Source organism: Carettochelys insculpta, chromosome 12, assembly GCF_033958435.1.
Source record: "Carettochelys insculpta isolate YL-2023 chromosome 12, ASM3395843v1, whole genome shotgun sequence".
Lineage (NCBI taxonomy): Eukaryota > Metazoa > Chordata > Testudines > Carettochelyidae > Carettochelys > Carettochelys insculpta.
The window spans coordinates 5,260,815-5,276,162 of record NC_134148.1 but is presented as its reverse complement, the minus strand read 5'-3'; the positions used below and the strand labels follow the sequence as shown (position 1 = coordinate 5,276,162).

General features: G+C 51.2%; 1 protein-coding gene across 11 annotated transcripts in view; it reads right to left on the bottom strand.

Annotated features, from left to right (window-relative positions):
• The window catches only part of LOC142019549 (uncharacterized), a 48,588-nt gene extending 33,283 nt beyond the window's left edge, over positions 1 to 15,305 (bottom strand). Inside the window, exons 1-7 of one of the 11 annotated variants that reach the window (XM_075006595.1) lie at positions 14,909 to 15,305; positions 8,548 to 8,640; positions 7,396 to 7,736; positions 6,767 to 6,918; positions 5,177 to 5,474; positions 4,441 to 4,538; positions 157 to 256 (exon numbers count right to left, since the gene is read on the bottom strand). In XM_075006595.1, the coding sequence (XP_074862696.1) occupies positions 157 to 256; positions 4,441 to 4,538; positions 5,177 to 5,474; positions 6,767 to 6,918; positions 7,396 to 7,602 (855 nt within the window). In that variant the 5' untranslated portion in view covers positions 7,603 to 7,736; positions 8,548 to 8,640; positions 14,909 to 15,305. The other 10 variants (XM_075006594.1, XM_075006598.1, XM_075006596.1 and 7 more) reach the window with 10 other exon arrangements.
• Positions 15,306 to 15,348: the final 43 nt, after the last annotated feature.

Sequence of the window (15,348 nt, the reverse complement as noted above, 5' to 3'; positions counted from 1 at the left end):
AGAGCTTCTCGCCTAGCAGGAGCAGGGGGTACGGCATTCCAGAGGCCAGGCAAGTGGGATCAGTGGCATGACCAGAGTGCCAGGTGACAACCCCAAGGGGATCCCTGTAATCCAACCCATCCCGATAGGTACTAGGGTTCGCGAGGCCTTCCTTACCGCAGACAACCTCTGGCTGGGACTTGGGGAGATGGAGCGTTGGCTCATTCTGTTCAAGCAGGACTTGGCCTTCACCACCTCCATCTCCAAATTAAGGATCCTAGAAGACAGCCAGAGAGACAGAGGCAACAGCTCCACCCCTGTCCCGTTCCTCAAGTCCCAATCTCTGTCCCTTTCCCAACACCCACCCCCCACCCTCTTGCCAGCCTTAGTTGGGCACTACCTGACAGCCGCTCCCATCTCCCCGAGTCCCTTCTAGAGACACCCAACCCCACAAACCACCAGGTTGCCCCAAGCTCACTCCCAACCTCTGGGCCAGCCACTGTCCCCCGTCCCCATCACAAGCTTTTGAAGAGTCGGGATACCTAGGGGAGTTCAGTGCCAGGCTGGCTAATGGACCAAAGTCCTTTGCTTATCTGCAGGACAGGTACCGGGGCAGAGGACGAAACACACCAAACCCGACCTGAGGGGAGTTCATTCAAAGCCTGGCTTCTCCACTGAGCCTGCCAGCCAGGGAGACAACGACTGCCCAGCCCAGGAGGTGCATTTTTGGGGTGGACACTGGTCCATTAGGACCTGGGCTGAGACCATCCACAGAGCAACTCGTCACACACAAGCCAATAAACAACACTCCTCAGGTGAGAAGAGCTTTCATTCACTCCCCACTGACCTGGCCTGGAGCTGACATGGATCCCCAGGGGTGCTTTCTACTTCCAGGCCCAAGCCACCCAGTCCCCAGCATGGGAACACCTGCCCCACTCAGAATGCAGGCCACTGAGGGAGGTAACATGGGGCTGACCTCAAGATTTACGTTGGGATTTGCAGGGGTCCCTAAGGAGGGTTGAGCGTCCAACTTCCACTGACTCTGGATGTCCAAATCTCTTAGGTATCTCTAACCACGCCCCCCAGCTCAATGATTTCATGTGCTAAATGAGAAGCTCCTCCAGCGCCATCCTCAACGACCCGCTCTGCCTCCTATCAGAGCAGTAGCTGTGTTACGCTACGTCCACAGTCGGCAGAGTAAGTTGACTGCAGATAAGCATTCTAGCTATGGCAATTGCGGAGCTAGAATTGACCTTTCTGGGCTTGGCTTACTTGGCTGTCCCTACTGAACAAGGTCAATGGGAGAGCTTCTCCTACCAACCTCCCTTACTCCTCGCATCCTGCAAGGAGTACGGGGTTGACAGCAACCTCTGAGAGGTCCATTTTGTGTGTCCTGACTAGATGCATGTATATGAACCCCAGGGTTGATCTTCCAAGCTACTGTAGACAACTCCTTAGTGTGCAGCCCCAAAAACAATGAGGAGTCTTGTGGTACCAAGCCTATCGTGGGCAAAAGCCCAGTTTGTCAGCGGCATGGAGCGGAAATACAGGGCAGGCTGGCTGTGGCCCCCTCCCACAGTTGAGGAAGAGATGTGCAGTGAGTCAGCCATTCCCAATCCCTTTTCAAACCCAGGCTAACAGTCTACGCGGCAGGTTTTTCGAAAATAATTTATGTTGACGTTCTGAAGTCTAAATAAGTTATTTCTGAGAAGAGCGTTCACACTGCAAGAGCCTTTCGAAACTGAGTGTTCCCACTAGACAGCCCAATTGCAAAATACAGGAGACCCTCAATTTACGCAAGGGTTCCGTTCCCACGCATCCTCGCTGAAGTCAGGGGGTGGCTTTTTCCCCAGGCGGAACACATGTTCCGGAGCCGGGGAAGCAGCAGGAGCACCTCAAGCTCTTTCAGAAAGTAAGTCCTGGGGTTAGGGAGGGGCAGGTGGGGAGGGTTAAGACTGGCAGTGGGATGGGGCCATGGAGGGGGTGGGGGGATTAAGCCTGGGGTGGGTTAGGGCTGCAAGGGGGTGGTTGAACTGGGGTGGGGGTTGTTGAGCCAGAGCCACACATGGGGTGGTGAGCCAGAGGCCTGCTTGGGTGGTAAGCTGGGCCATAGGGGGGTTTGAACAAAGGTGGTGGGGGGGTTGAACCAGAGCTGAGCATGGGGGTGGGAGGAGGGGTTGAACTGGAGCCCCATGCAGAGGGATTGAACTGGGATGGGGGGGCAGGCTTTGAACCGGAGCTGCGTGCGGGGGGTTTGAGCCGGAGTCACACACGGGGGTTTGAACCAGGGCAGGGGGGGTTGAGCTGGAGCTGCATGTGAAGGGTGGTGAGCCAGAGCCAGAGGCAGAACTGGGGGTGGGGGCGATCTGGACCCATGCATGGGTGGTGAGCAGGGCTGGGGTGCGGGGCTAAGCCGGGGCCATGCAGGCCAGGGGGGAGCAGGATTTTGAGTTGCGCTTAACTCGTGATCGCACATTTCGAGGGTTTACTGTACAGGCAATGACGGGCTGCCTCCCTGGAGGCCAATTAAGTCATAATCACCTCTGCTTGGTACACAGTGAGTCAAGTTTGAAAGTGAAGAGGGGGTGGGTGAAAGTCGTTCATTTTGGTGGAGTTACAATTTCGAGTTAATTGTCATTTTATTCCAGAATAACAAGCTTTGTGGTGTGGATGCAAGCTTTTTTTGTTTTGTTTTTTTTTCCTGGAAAAAGGGACGTTTCAAAAACAAAAAAAAAACCCAACCAAAACCAAAAACCAGTGTAGACAAGCACTAGTAGTAAAACGAACAGCAGAAACGTAGCTCTTTAAAGACTGCCACAATGATTTATTCGGTGATGAGCTTTCGTGGAACAGAGGTTTGTCCCATGAAAGCTCATCACTGAATAAATCATTGTGTCAGTCTTTAAAGCGCTACATTTTTGCTGCTTTGTTTTGTTGGAGTACAGACTAACACGGCCACCTCTCTGTTACTATTCAAGCACTAATAGTGTTGAGTATGTAAAAGAATAGTACTCTGCAGTTACTCTTTGAAGTCTGTTTTTATGGGGTTTGGGTTGAAGCATGGCCACTTTTAAACCTTTTTTACTTTTAAAACTTCACCTACTTTGTTTTACCTGACTCTTGACTTCCCTCCCCTCCCCTCTTCTGATTTGCCCACCTCGATTACAATTTTTCTGATTTGTCAACCTCGATAACTATTTTTGGTTCTCTGTGCCTTAAATGTTAGTCTCTTCTGATATGGCTATGGTCTGAAGAAGTGGGTCTGTCCCACGAAAGCTCACCACCGAATAAATTATTTTGTTAGTCTTTAAAGTGCTACTGGACTGCTTTTTCAGTTTTTTTTTAAACCTGTTACTGAGTGCCCAGGGTGGCTGAAGTGTTCTCCTGCTTTGGTTTTCGTGTGTTACTGTTCTTGATGTCTGATTTGTGTCCAGATGTTCTTTTGCATAAAGACTGTCTGCTTCAGCCAATATAGATGGTGGAGCAGCACCACTGGCCCACAAATCACATTAGTAGACGTGCAGGTGAATGAGCCCCCGATTGTCTTGCTGATTGGGGTGGGTCTTGTGATGGTGTCATTCGAGTAGACAGGCAGGCAGAGATAGCAATGAGATTTATTGCGGGGATTGGTTCCTCGGTTAGCGTTTCTGCAGCGTGGGCTGGAGTAAGTCACTGGTGAGTTACAGCTTCTGTCTAAATAAATCTGTTAGGGTATGTCTGCGCAGCAAAGTTATTTCAAAATAACAGCCACTGTTTCGAAATAACGTTGTGAGTGTCTACACAATGCACCCGCTCTTTCAAAATAAGTCGAAACAGCGGCTGGCTTATTTCAAAATAAGTAAACCTCATTGTCTGAGGAGGTGCGTCTATCTCAAAATAGGTGCTGTCAACACCAGGAATAGTGCCTATTTTGAAATAAGCCGCAGCGCGTCCAATGGCTTTGTTTCAAAATAGGCTCTGCTGTGTGTGGACACGCCATTTCGGAATAAGGTTTGCTTTTTCCAGGGCTTCCCTGGAGTGTAGAGACATTATTCTGGAATAGCTTCTTTTGGAATAATGACTCCACTTTGCTGTACAGACAAACCCTTAGTCATTAAGGTGTCACAGGACTCCTTGGACAACAAGAAGTCCTGCGGCACCTTAGAGACTAACAGATATTTTGGAGCATAAGCTTTCATGGGCAAAGACTCATGCATCTGCCAAAGCGGGTCGTTGCCCAGGAAAGCTTATGCTCCAAAATATCTGTTAGTCTCTAAGGTGCCACAAGACTTGTTGCTGTTCTCGAAGCTACACATTAACATGGCTGCCTCTCTGATACAGGACTCCTTGTTATTTCTGCATCCTAGACTTTTTCCCTCGTCACCTCTGGCCCTGGGCCCAGCTGCCTACATCAGACATACTCCTCGCTGACTTCTCGGCCAAAGCTTTCCTATTTCCCTCCCGCCCAGTCCGCATCCTTACTTCTCTTGCAGGTCCCCTCGCTGTTTCTGGTTTTCGTAGCGGGACAGCTCTAGCCAGCTCTTTTCCTTCTCCAGGTTGGTGAGGGAGCTCTCCATCTGCTGTGGGAAAGGCGAGGTCAGGAGAGGATTCAAAGGCAGCGTAATTTTACATGAAAGAGGACACAGCCAAGGGAGTGCCACCCTCCGTTCTCCATCACAGGTGCTGGACTGTTCCCAACTGAGATGAGCCAGTAGCTGCGGCAGCCTCCCAGATGCATGGCTCTGACCACCAGGATCGCAAGCTCCTAGTTCCCTAAAGGACAGTACCTGCGACAGGACTCAACGTAGCTAGTGGAAAGCCCACCGAGGTCAGTGGGAACCCTTTCACTAATCCCAACGAACACTGAGCAGTCAGGCACAGAGCATATACCAGCGCCAGCCCTTTCCGCTGGACTGCACTCCCCCTCTGAAGGCTGGGCACACACAGGCCCCAGTCATCCCAATGGAAACATGCCTAGACTGCTGAGATGTAGCATGCTGCACTGGAGAAACCTGGAGTGGCTTAGACTTGTTAGACCTGACCTGATGGGGTCCAGAGGCCACGTAGCTCCTATTGAAGCTAATGGTGGGAGCAGGCGCTTGGCACATCTCAGGGTCAGCCCCAGCGTCAGGAGGACGTAGACACAACAGCTGCTCTTGTGCCCCAATCAGACAGACCCTCGCAAACTCCCCCAGGCTTTGGAGAGACTCCAGCTTACCTTCTGCTTAAGGGAAAGCAGCTCAAACTTCACCCTGCTGAGCTCCAGCTCTTCTGACTGGCCCTCCAGCGTCTTAGGAGTGTCCTGCAGGGAGGGCCCCGGCCACATTCCCCACTTCCCAGTCTCCAGGGAAGCTTCCCGCAGGTCCAACTGAGAGCCGCTCCACACCCTTCGAGCCAACGGCCGCATGGGACCGTATTCTTCCATGTCCCAGTCTGGGACACGAGATAGAGAGTGTCTCCTTCTGATTGGAGGGCTGGAAAACTTCCTGCCGTGTTCCGTGCCATTGGTTAAAACTCTGCCAAGAAAGAGGTCCATTGTTTTTATTTTAATGACCTATTGGAAGGCCTGGGAAGCCGGAGGCAACAAGAGACCGCAACAGAGACAAAGATAATCCCCAATCCATTGTTCAGACTTCATTAGTCCCTCCCGCTCTCCTGCAAAGATTATTCCAGAGGAGTTATTCCAAAGTAAACTATCCTGGAATAACACGTCTGCACTGCGGGAAGCCCCAAAATAAGCAAAACTTATTCCACAATAGTGTGTCCACACACAATACAGCCTATTTCAGATTAGAGCCCCTGGAAGCACATAAAAGACAGGCACATGCAGCCAGCATTCTGTCCGCTCAGCAACTTTATTTTGGAATAAACTACTCCAGAATAGCCTATTTTGAAATAGCTCCTATTCCCTGTCTATACAGCTCCTATTCCAAAATATCTATTCCTCATAGAGGGTGTATCTACGCTAGGAACTAACTTCAAAGTTAACTTCGAAATTAGGCACTACATGGAAGCAGCCAGCAGAGTCTACACACGTTTTCCCTTACTTCGAAGTTAAGGGAGCCCAACTTCCAAGTCCTTACTCCATTCCCGGGAATGGAGCAGTGCCCTACTTCGAAGTCTAACTTTGAAGTCGGGTGTGCGTAGACGCTCTACTTTGAAGTTGCTTACTTCAAAGTTGTACTTGGAAGTAAGCAACTTCAAAGTTACTTTTGCAGTGCAGACACAGCCAGAATGAGGTTTACAGAATTAGAAAAAAAGCCGTCCGCTATTTCAAAATGGCTTCAAAATAATGGATTCGCTAACTTGCAACCCTGGTGTGTAAGAACACAGAACGTGCCTGCCTGAAATCCACCAGTGAGGTATCTAATCCAGTCCCTGGCCTGGTGGATGCTTTCGAGGAAAGAGAGAACCTCTTCAGGCACCTCGCTGTGCAGGGTTATACCTGTCAGGGAAATTTCTTCCTGCCTGCAAGCTGGTGATCAGCTTCTGGCGCGAGGCATGAGGGTGCCCAGCTCTTCTTGTGTCGCCTTACCTTGTGTGACTGCAGATGTTCAACCAGTTTGAAACGTATTAAGCAACTTGCTCTCACAACACAGCAGCAGGGAGTTCCACTCGTAACTTATTGCTCAAGGAAAGGAATTGACCAACTCTCTCTGTGTCCTTCCTTCCAGCTAAGCTGTGCTTCTACAAGAACAATTCCTTGCAAATCCTCCCAATAAGCATTTTCCCTCCACCCCTCAACCACAGACGTGTCCACTCGGTCCCCACAAGATCCCTTCCATCCCAAGTGCTTTGCAAAACTTACATCCCACTGTCTACGGAGTGGATCGCTCGCAAGGGGCTCATGGACCTGGCTCTTTCCATGTGCCTGGGGCCGAGAAAGCCCCTGCCGGACTCTCTCCATGCACTGTTTGAGAGGCTGGGCTCCCAGGGCCCTGGTGTCCCGTTCACAGGGTTCTGAAGGAGATGATAAAGAGAAAGCAAGAGGCAGAGGATGGGGGTGTTCCCCTCCACAGCCATCCCCCGTGACACCCACATCGACACCCTCCCCTTTTCTCACCGCCTGTCCCTCACTAGACTCACTCCCTGAACAAAGGCAGTGAATTATGGGAGCAGTCACTTACAACCCCACCCCTGACATGCAGCTGCCTCACAGTCAGGGATGGGACAAAGCACCTGTGTGAGGGAGAGAGCATCTGGGGTGTGGCCCTCTGTGCCACTGGGGAGATCCCTGAGGGGGCTGGCATTGGCCCTGAGCAGCTGGAGTGTGCCAAGGAACCCAGTCCCAGACCTGCCACTAGCAGGACAGCTGCCTGTTCTATCTTAGGGCCTTCTGGTATGCGAAGCAGAAGGCCGGTAGAACATGGCCCCCTAGCAGAGAGCTGTGAAACCCTGAAAGGAAGAGCCTGGCCAGGTCAGGCGGGCCTCCGTTACCTCTCCTTGGAAGGGGTAGCTGTTTGTGCAGCTCCTCTCCGGCTCCAACACAGAACAGGGTTGAGACGCCTGCGGGCTTCTTCGATAGCCGTCGGGATCCTGGCCAGCCCAGCTGGAGGCCCCCGAGTCAGGGCCATGCTGGAAGCAACCCTCCCCACTGTACCGGGATGGCAGAGCGAGAAAGCCACTCCGCTTCTGGTGGGACATTTATGGTACAAGGGAAGGGGGCTCCCTCTCATGCAGGGTCATCGGAGCAGCTGAGTCTCAGGTCCTGATGTTTGCGTCACACACGGCCTATGCCCTTCCACAGGGATCTCCCAACCCTGCTGTGGTGTGGAGGCCTGTGGCCAAGGGCAGCAAAAGGAAGAAACAGTGGATGTCCAAGGAGGGGACCTCAACCTGCAATCTCCATAGCTACTGTGCCACCGCCGAGCACATCCCAGAATCCCCGTTCCGTTTCCCATGAGCTGTGCGAACCGGCAGGCTGCCGTACATGGCCAGGCCCACGGCTGCCATCGGCTGGACAGAGCTGCACGGTCAGGACACCGGAGAGAGGGAGTGGGAGCAGGTTTGCAGTGGTGTTTTCTTAGGACTGCGCCGCCGGCCCCAGCGGAGAGGACGACGGCAGAGGACCCTGACGGTGGTGGTTTCTCTCAGCCGTCACGGCGATGAGCACGGCATAGACCCACCGACAGATGGCTGCCTGTCCTCATGCAGAGGAACACCCGTGTCCCACCTCAAGGCAGGAGGTCGCTCCACCCAACCAGCCACGGAGCCCCTGCTCCCACCCGGCCAACCCCTGAGCCAGCACCCCTCAGACGTGCGTGACACAGGCGACAGCGCTGCAGAGGGAGGTGGGAAGCGCTGTCCCTGGAGGCGGAGGTGGAACGGGAGTGGGCAGATAAGCCCTGTGGTGGTTCCTTGGCAACGTCAGCTCCCGGCATGGGGGGAGAGAGCACGAGGAACCTTTGTCCCCAGCTGGGCCGTTAGCTCCAAGCGGGAGCCCACCTCTGTTCCCAACGCCCGGCTTTGCCCAGTGCAGGGGGCGAGAGGGGAAAACACCGAGCGTGCCCCGACGTGGCTTCGCCCACCGCTCCAAGCTTGGCCCAGGAGACGTGCCAGCGCCACGCAGAGCGCCGGAAAGCGACTTACCCGTCCGCGAGTCTCCCCGCAGGCCCGGGGACCGGCTGAATCTCCCGGGTGCCTCCTCCTTCAGCTCAGCTGCTGTACTCACCACCTCTCCCCCTGTCAGGAAACACAGGACTGCTGCTGCCACGGCAACGGAGATGGCAACAAGCTGCAAAGTGCCTGTTCCTCCTCTCCCGTTAAACTGGCTCCGATTGTGCAGCGTGGGCGGCTGTCAGCTGGGGGAGCGGCAGGGGCAGCCGACGGAGTTACTCACCAGCCGCAGCGGGCCTACGCTTCCCCCCACCGCCCTGCCTGCAGCCCCTCGCTCGCTGCTCTCTGCCACTCCTATGCGCAGCGCTTCCCTGGCAAGGCAAGTAACGCTGCCTCCCCCGGTCACCGGGCGCCGCAGGAGGGGTGGCACAGCTGAGATCCTACAGAGAGGACTGGGCAATGGGTCTCCATCCCGAGTAGTAGCGGGAGATGGGGGTCCCCAAAGCCAGCGAATTCGCACCTTACCCAATCTGGCAGCTCAACCCCCGCTGCACAACTTAACTCACGCCTCTGAGAGCAAAAAAACAAGCCTCGGTTCTCTGGCTCAGCCTGGGGGCGGAGGAAAACAGAGGCACAGAGACATAAAGTGACTTGCCCAAGGTCACATGACGGGACCATGGAAGAGCTGGGAAAGCAGGCAACTGCTTATCTGATTTTTAAATCTTTCACATTTCTATTTCAAATCCCCCTTGAGTAATTCATTCTTCTAGGGTTACCATGTTTGACCTTTCAAAAGACAGGACACCCTGGAGAGGGAGTGTATCTCTATGGCTGTGTCTACACTCGCATTCCTCTTTCGAAAGAGGTGTGCAAAGGAGGTACATTGAAAATGCAAATGAGGTACAAATTTGCATATCAGACACCAAATTTGCATACTCTTATTTCGAAATAGCTTCTTTCAAAAGAAGACAACAAGTGTAGACGCTGCTCTTTCGCAAGGAAACCCCATCTTTGAAAGACTCCTCCTTCCATTTTTGTTTTGAAATAAGAATATGCAAATCAGGTGTCTGCCATGCAAATTTGTACCTCTTTTGCATTTTCGATTTACCTCATTTGCATACCTCTTTCGAAAGAGGAATGCAAATGTAGACACAACCTATCAGTATCTACCAACTCGCATTGTATCAATGTACTGGGCGCACTATAACACATTAACACAAGGGCCGTGTCTACACTAGCCAAAAACTTCGAAATTGCCATGCAAATGGCCATTTTGAAGTTTACTAATGAAGCGCTGAAATACATATTCAGCGCCTCATTAGCATGTGTGCGGCCGCGGCACTTCGAAATTGACGCGGCTCGTCCAGATGGGGCTCCTTTTCAAAAGGACCCCAGCTCCTTTCAAGTCCCCTTATTCCCATCTGCTCATAGGAATAAGGGGACTTCGAAGTAGCCGGGGTCCTTTTGAAAAGGAGCCCCGCCTGGACGAGCCGTGTGCAGGCGAGCCGCATCAATTTCGACGTGCCGCGGTCACCCGCATGCTAATGAGGCGCTGAATATGTATTTCAGCACTTCATTAGTAAACTTCGAAATGGCCATTTGCATGACAATTTCGAAGTTTTTGGCTAGTGTAGACGTAGCCAAGGTGAGTTGGAAGATATGGATACAGACACGCTCCCTCTCAGGGTGTTCTCTTTTTTAACATGGTAGCCTCAAAATGAAATGAGACAGGTAGAAACTCATGTCTGGTATATGGCAGTTTTCTTTCAATCGTCTCTTAATTGATTTGCAGCTATACATACGATGCCTTCCCACTGGCTGCGTGTCCTATACATCTCTTTACAGACACCATTTACCAAACTCTCTGCATTCCCCACCACCCGCACGAGTCTCCTGACAACAGCTAACTCTCAACACATCCATCAAGATTCTTCTTCATATCATACATGACTCACTGGCTATTAATAGCAGCAACCACTGATCCCTTGATTAGCTTTTCATTGACACTCATATTTGCACTCAAAAGGGGGTAAGGAGGCTGGCAAGCCAATCTTGCTCTGAATGCTGGCAAATTGGCTGTGCCAGGGATTGCCAGATCCAGGGAGAAAAGCTGCCAACCCTCCACATTCAAAAATCAATGAGGCAGGCCAGTGTTCCCTGTAAGCTGGATTCTTGGGGGCCGCTCAGGATTCAAATGCCGCCCAGCTCATTAGCAGGATCTGGGCGAGTTTCATCAACAGCTGATTAGCAGAGCACCCACAGCTAGGTTTGTGTTTCTCCTGGTGGTGCACATTCACACAGGCCTTACAGCATGTACATATTTATTCCGCACATGGAAAAGATTAGAGAAGACATTGAGGCAGGCTGCAAAAACATGACTTTTTTTTTTTTTTTTAAATATCCGTTTGTTGGGTTCTTTTCATTTTCCTTCAGTTCTTTTCACACTTTCCTCTACAGCCGGGAGGGCAAGAAACCATTTATAAAAATGAAAGCTGGGTATCTCATAGGTTCCTATGACTCCAGGAGCTGGGGCTTCAACGAAAACAACTAATGCTGTGGGCCTCATAATTGGATCACGAGGGTTGACATCATCCCGAACAAATAACCAGAGGTAAGTAGGCCTGGAAGCTGTATGCCCCCACCCAAGGCACATCGGTGGCACAGACAGCCAAAGGCTGGCTCTCTGCCCCTCTCCCCACACACTGAAAGACGGCCCAGCCCAGGAGTCATTTTGAGGATAGTGGGGTCTGAGGTAATTTCTGAGCTGGTGAGAGGTTCCTAGGTGCAGAGGGACCCATGCCAGGGGACATTTTAGGCTGAGGAATTGAGTGTGCTGGAACTTTTCACAACAGAATGCCAATGACTTTGTAACCGCATCACAGACAAGTTAGAGCAGCTTCGCAGGTCCTCAGCTGAGGAGATACTAGCCTCTTCTCTGTCCCTGGACCAAAGGTGATGCATGAGGGGGTCCACAGGAGGCCCCATGCACCCCCAGCGTCAACCCCTGTATTCAACATTAGCACCACGCCTCTTCCAGTGTATGCGGGGGCACTCCTCCAGCGCAGCCCAAGCCACCCGGCTTAGCTTTGCTCTTGGGCCACCCCACTCCATGGGAAGAGGTGGGGGGACAAGGGAGAGGGTAGAGCAGGGGTGGGGAGACAGTGAGGCATGGGCTGGGCATGGGCAGGGAAGGGCGGGGCATGACCACAGACGGGGAGGGACAGGGGCAGCGCCGCCGCCCCAGAAGCCCCATATTAGTGGCCTCTGTTCTGGAGCAGGGATGAATCTGGCCCAATGACCACAAACATACACACACTCTGGCTCCTCCATAACAGCCTGCCCAAGGGTTCCTTTCACAGAGGAAACCCAGACTCACTCAGTAGAGCCACCCCCCGGGAGTGACAACTTGACTTCCCCGAGCAGCTCTTTGGGGCAGCTCTGCTGGGACAGATCGCATGGCCCAGACAACGCCCACGGCTCACTATGTGTTTGCTGTGCCTGGGATGGGATTGCTCCTCCCAAAACCATACCAGAAAAGACAGAACCACCAGGCAGCTGAAAAGGACTGGCTGGGACTGCCCCAGGCCCAAGCCTGCTACCCCCCAGGTACCCTTGGGGGGAGGGGGTTGAAGTTTCCCCCCACCTCCAATTTGTACAGGAGTCAATTGTCCTCTGCCTCTTCGCTAGAGTCAATTGTCCGTGGGGATTTTTTTCCCCTGCCTCTTTTGTTTCAAGGGAACCCCTCCGCCCCTGCTTGGCCCTGGTACAGCACTGGAAGATTTACCTGGCGTTACCTGAGTCCTTAGCTCATTTAATTTCTGGTTTTTGGAAAATGAAATGAACAGGCCCAAGCTTCGTTTAAACCATTGCTCGGGGCTGGGGATGAGGGGGTCAGCGTGCAGGCTGGTGACCCCCTTTGCCCTCTCTCACTGCAGTAGCTTGGGGACAGGTAGGATGTGTCTGCCTATGGCTGCTGCAGCTTCAAGGAGCACAGCTGGGATAGGGGTGCAGGTTCCCCCTGCTGGGGCAGGTCCAGGTTTGCCTGCCCCCTGTTTTCTGCAGCCAGAGTGAGGCATGCAGCGAACTGTGGTCTTTCTCCTCGCTCCCTGATGAAGGGGAACAGACAGCAATGTCCCTGTACAAATTGGAGGTGGGGGGAAACTTCAACCCCACCCCAAGGGCCCCTGGGGGGTAGCAGGCTTGGGCCTGGGGCTGTCCCAGCCAGTCCTTTTCAGCTGCCTGGTGGTTCTATCTTTTCTGGTATGGTTTTGGGAGGAGCAATCCCATCCCAGGCACAGGCCACCCTCCTGGAACAACCAGACCCTGACCTTGCTTTAAGTTATGATAAGAGGAAGCTGAGCACCAAATTTGGTGGTCCTAGCTCTTATCGGTTAGGAGGAGCTCTTGAACAAACAAACTCACTTAAACAGACCCCAGATTGACCTTTCCAACGCACTTTGTACATGATAATTCATGCAACAACCTTGAGAGTTCAGCTGGTTATTAGAGGGCCAAATTTATCCCTAGTGTAATTTAACTCAGTGGTTCTCAGCCAGGGGTCCACATACCCTTGGGGGCAAGCGGAGGTCTTCTGGGGGTTCATCAACTCATCCAGCTATTCACCTAGTTTTACAACAAGCTGCATAAAAAGCGGTAGCAAAATCAATAACATCTACAATTTCACTGATAGTTACTGGTTTGTACTGCTCTACAGGATATACGCAGAAATGTGAGTATGATATTTATATTCCGAATGATAAAGTATACAATTTTTCAGTAATTGTTTGCTGTGACACCTTTTTGTATTTTTATGTCTCATATTGTAAGCAAGTCGTTTTTTAAGTGAGGTGAAAGAGGAGGGGTATGCAAGACAAATCACGCTCCTGGAAGGGACACAGTAGTCTGAAATGGTGACAAGTATCAGAGAGGTAGCCGTGTTAGTCTGTATCTTTGAGAACAACAAAAAGTCCTGTGGCACCTTATAGACTGACAGGTATTTTGGAGCATAAGCTTTCGTGGGCAAAGACCTGCTTCATCAGATGCATCTGATATAAATATCTCCAAAATATCTGTTAGTCTATAAGGTGCCACGGGACTTTTTTGGTGTTTTAGTAGTCTGGAATGTTTGAGAGCCACTGACTTCAGCAAGATTGCACTAGGAATTAATTTGGCCCTATGATGTATATAAACCCAGTGTTACTGATTCAGACCCTGAGATTTAAGCGACCTGCCCAAGGTCACACAAGGAGTTGGGGCAGAATTGGAATCCAAATTTATGCAAGAATTCTTGTCGCTTTTCTAGCTGTGCTCAAATTCTGGCCCTGTTTCTCCCCAAGGGCCCTTGAGAAACAGGATCTACATGAGTTAACACAATTTGAAATAAATTACTTTCAAAGCCATTTTAAATGGTTAACAAGAGTGAATTGTTGTGAACGTGAGCAGAAGTTTGCACACAGCAGTGCACAGGCTAAAAAGGATACTACTCTTGGAATGCATAATCAGATAGTACCAAACAGAGTGTGGCTAAAGCCACAAAGGAGGGCACCTCATTCCCCAAATCTGCTACAACTGCTATCTTTATCTCTGCAGGCTCCCGACAAGCACACAACCCTTTCCAATTGCAACACTCTACCAAATGCAGGTTGAACCTCTCTAATCCGACACCCTCAGGACCTGACCGGTGCTGAATGAGACAATTTGCTGCACTACAGGAGCTCAATATTGTCTAGCAGCATTACCAACACTCCCAGTGCTTACTGGGCTCTTAGAAGACATTTAGGTGTAAGTTACAGCTAAATAACAGCACAGAACAAGACTGGTGGCTGGAAAGAACTTTGTGGGACCACGAGAAACGTGGCCATACCCATAACTGGTCATCTGGCTAACTAAAATCATGCCGGATTACAGATGTTGCCAGACGAGAGAGTGTCAGACTAGAGGGATTCAATCTGTACACATACATTAACTGGCACTACCTATGAGCTGTGGTTCTTCGTTATTGAAGAATCAATTTCTTTGCTTTTATTTTCCTAGGATATTGACTTCTCAAGCTTTCCAAGGCCCTGCAGCAGCCATAGGAGGAAAACTCCTTTTTCAATACCAAGCAATTATCAGTTCGGGAGCCAGGAAGAGACAATTCCAACTCAAATGTAGAGGAATCCTGTGAGGACGCAAATTACCCCATATGTACTTCTCTGTAAACACAACCTTTTACGAAAGGTCAATACCAACATTTCCATGTCATTCACCAGCATAATCTGTGACCCAGACATTGTCACACTGGGCTACAGCTTATAGCATTCTTTCATTCATTTCAATTTATAGCATAAGTTCCTGTCTCAGGCATTAGCTACTGTAATATACAAGCTTAAGGTTCTTTACTGATCCCACTCACCAATCGGAATTGAGAACACTTGCTCAGAGGAAGTCTTGTAGAGAGCAGATGTTGGAGAGATGGGTGGGGGGGAAGGTAGCAGCTGTCAACATATCCAGCAGCCTGCAGATGTAGGGAAGCCTGGGGACTCATTGTCCTTGCCTATGTAGTGTGGGGGTGTGGGTCATGCACTTGACTGGAAAGATGAGCAAATCCTCCTTGAATCCCTTGCCAAAAATTGGCAAGGGTGCTCAGGGGCTAGTGTCGTATCTGAAATTTCTTTTGATTTTCCAATGGGCTAATTAGGGGATTCATAGAATCCCTTTAGTGCAGATGGGATTGTTTGCATGGACTTGTAAAACAAATATGGCATTTTAAGAGTAATTTCTAGCCCACTGCACAATTCTACAGGGCCTCTTAAAATTCCACCAAGATGAGCCAGCTCTTGCCAGCTGCTCCCC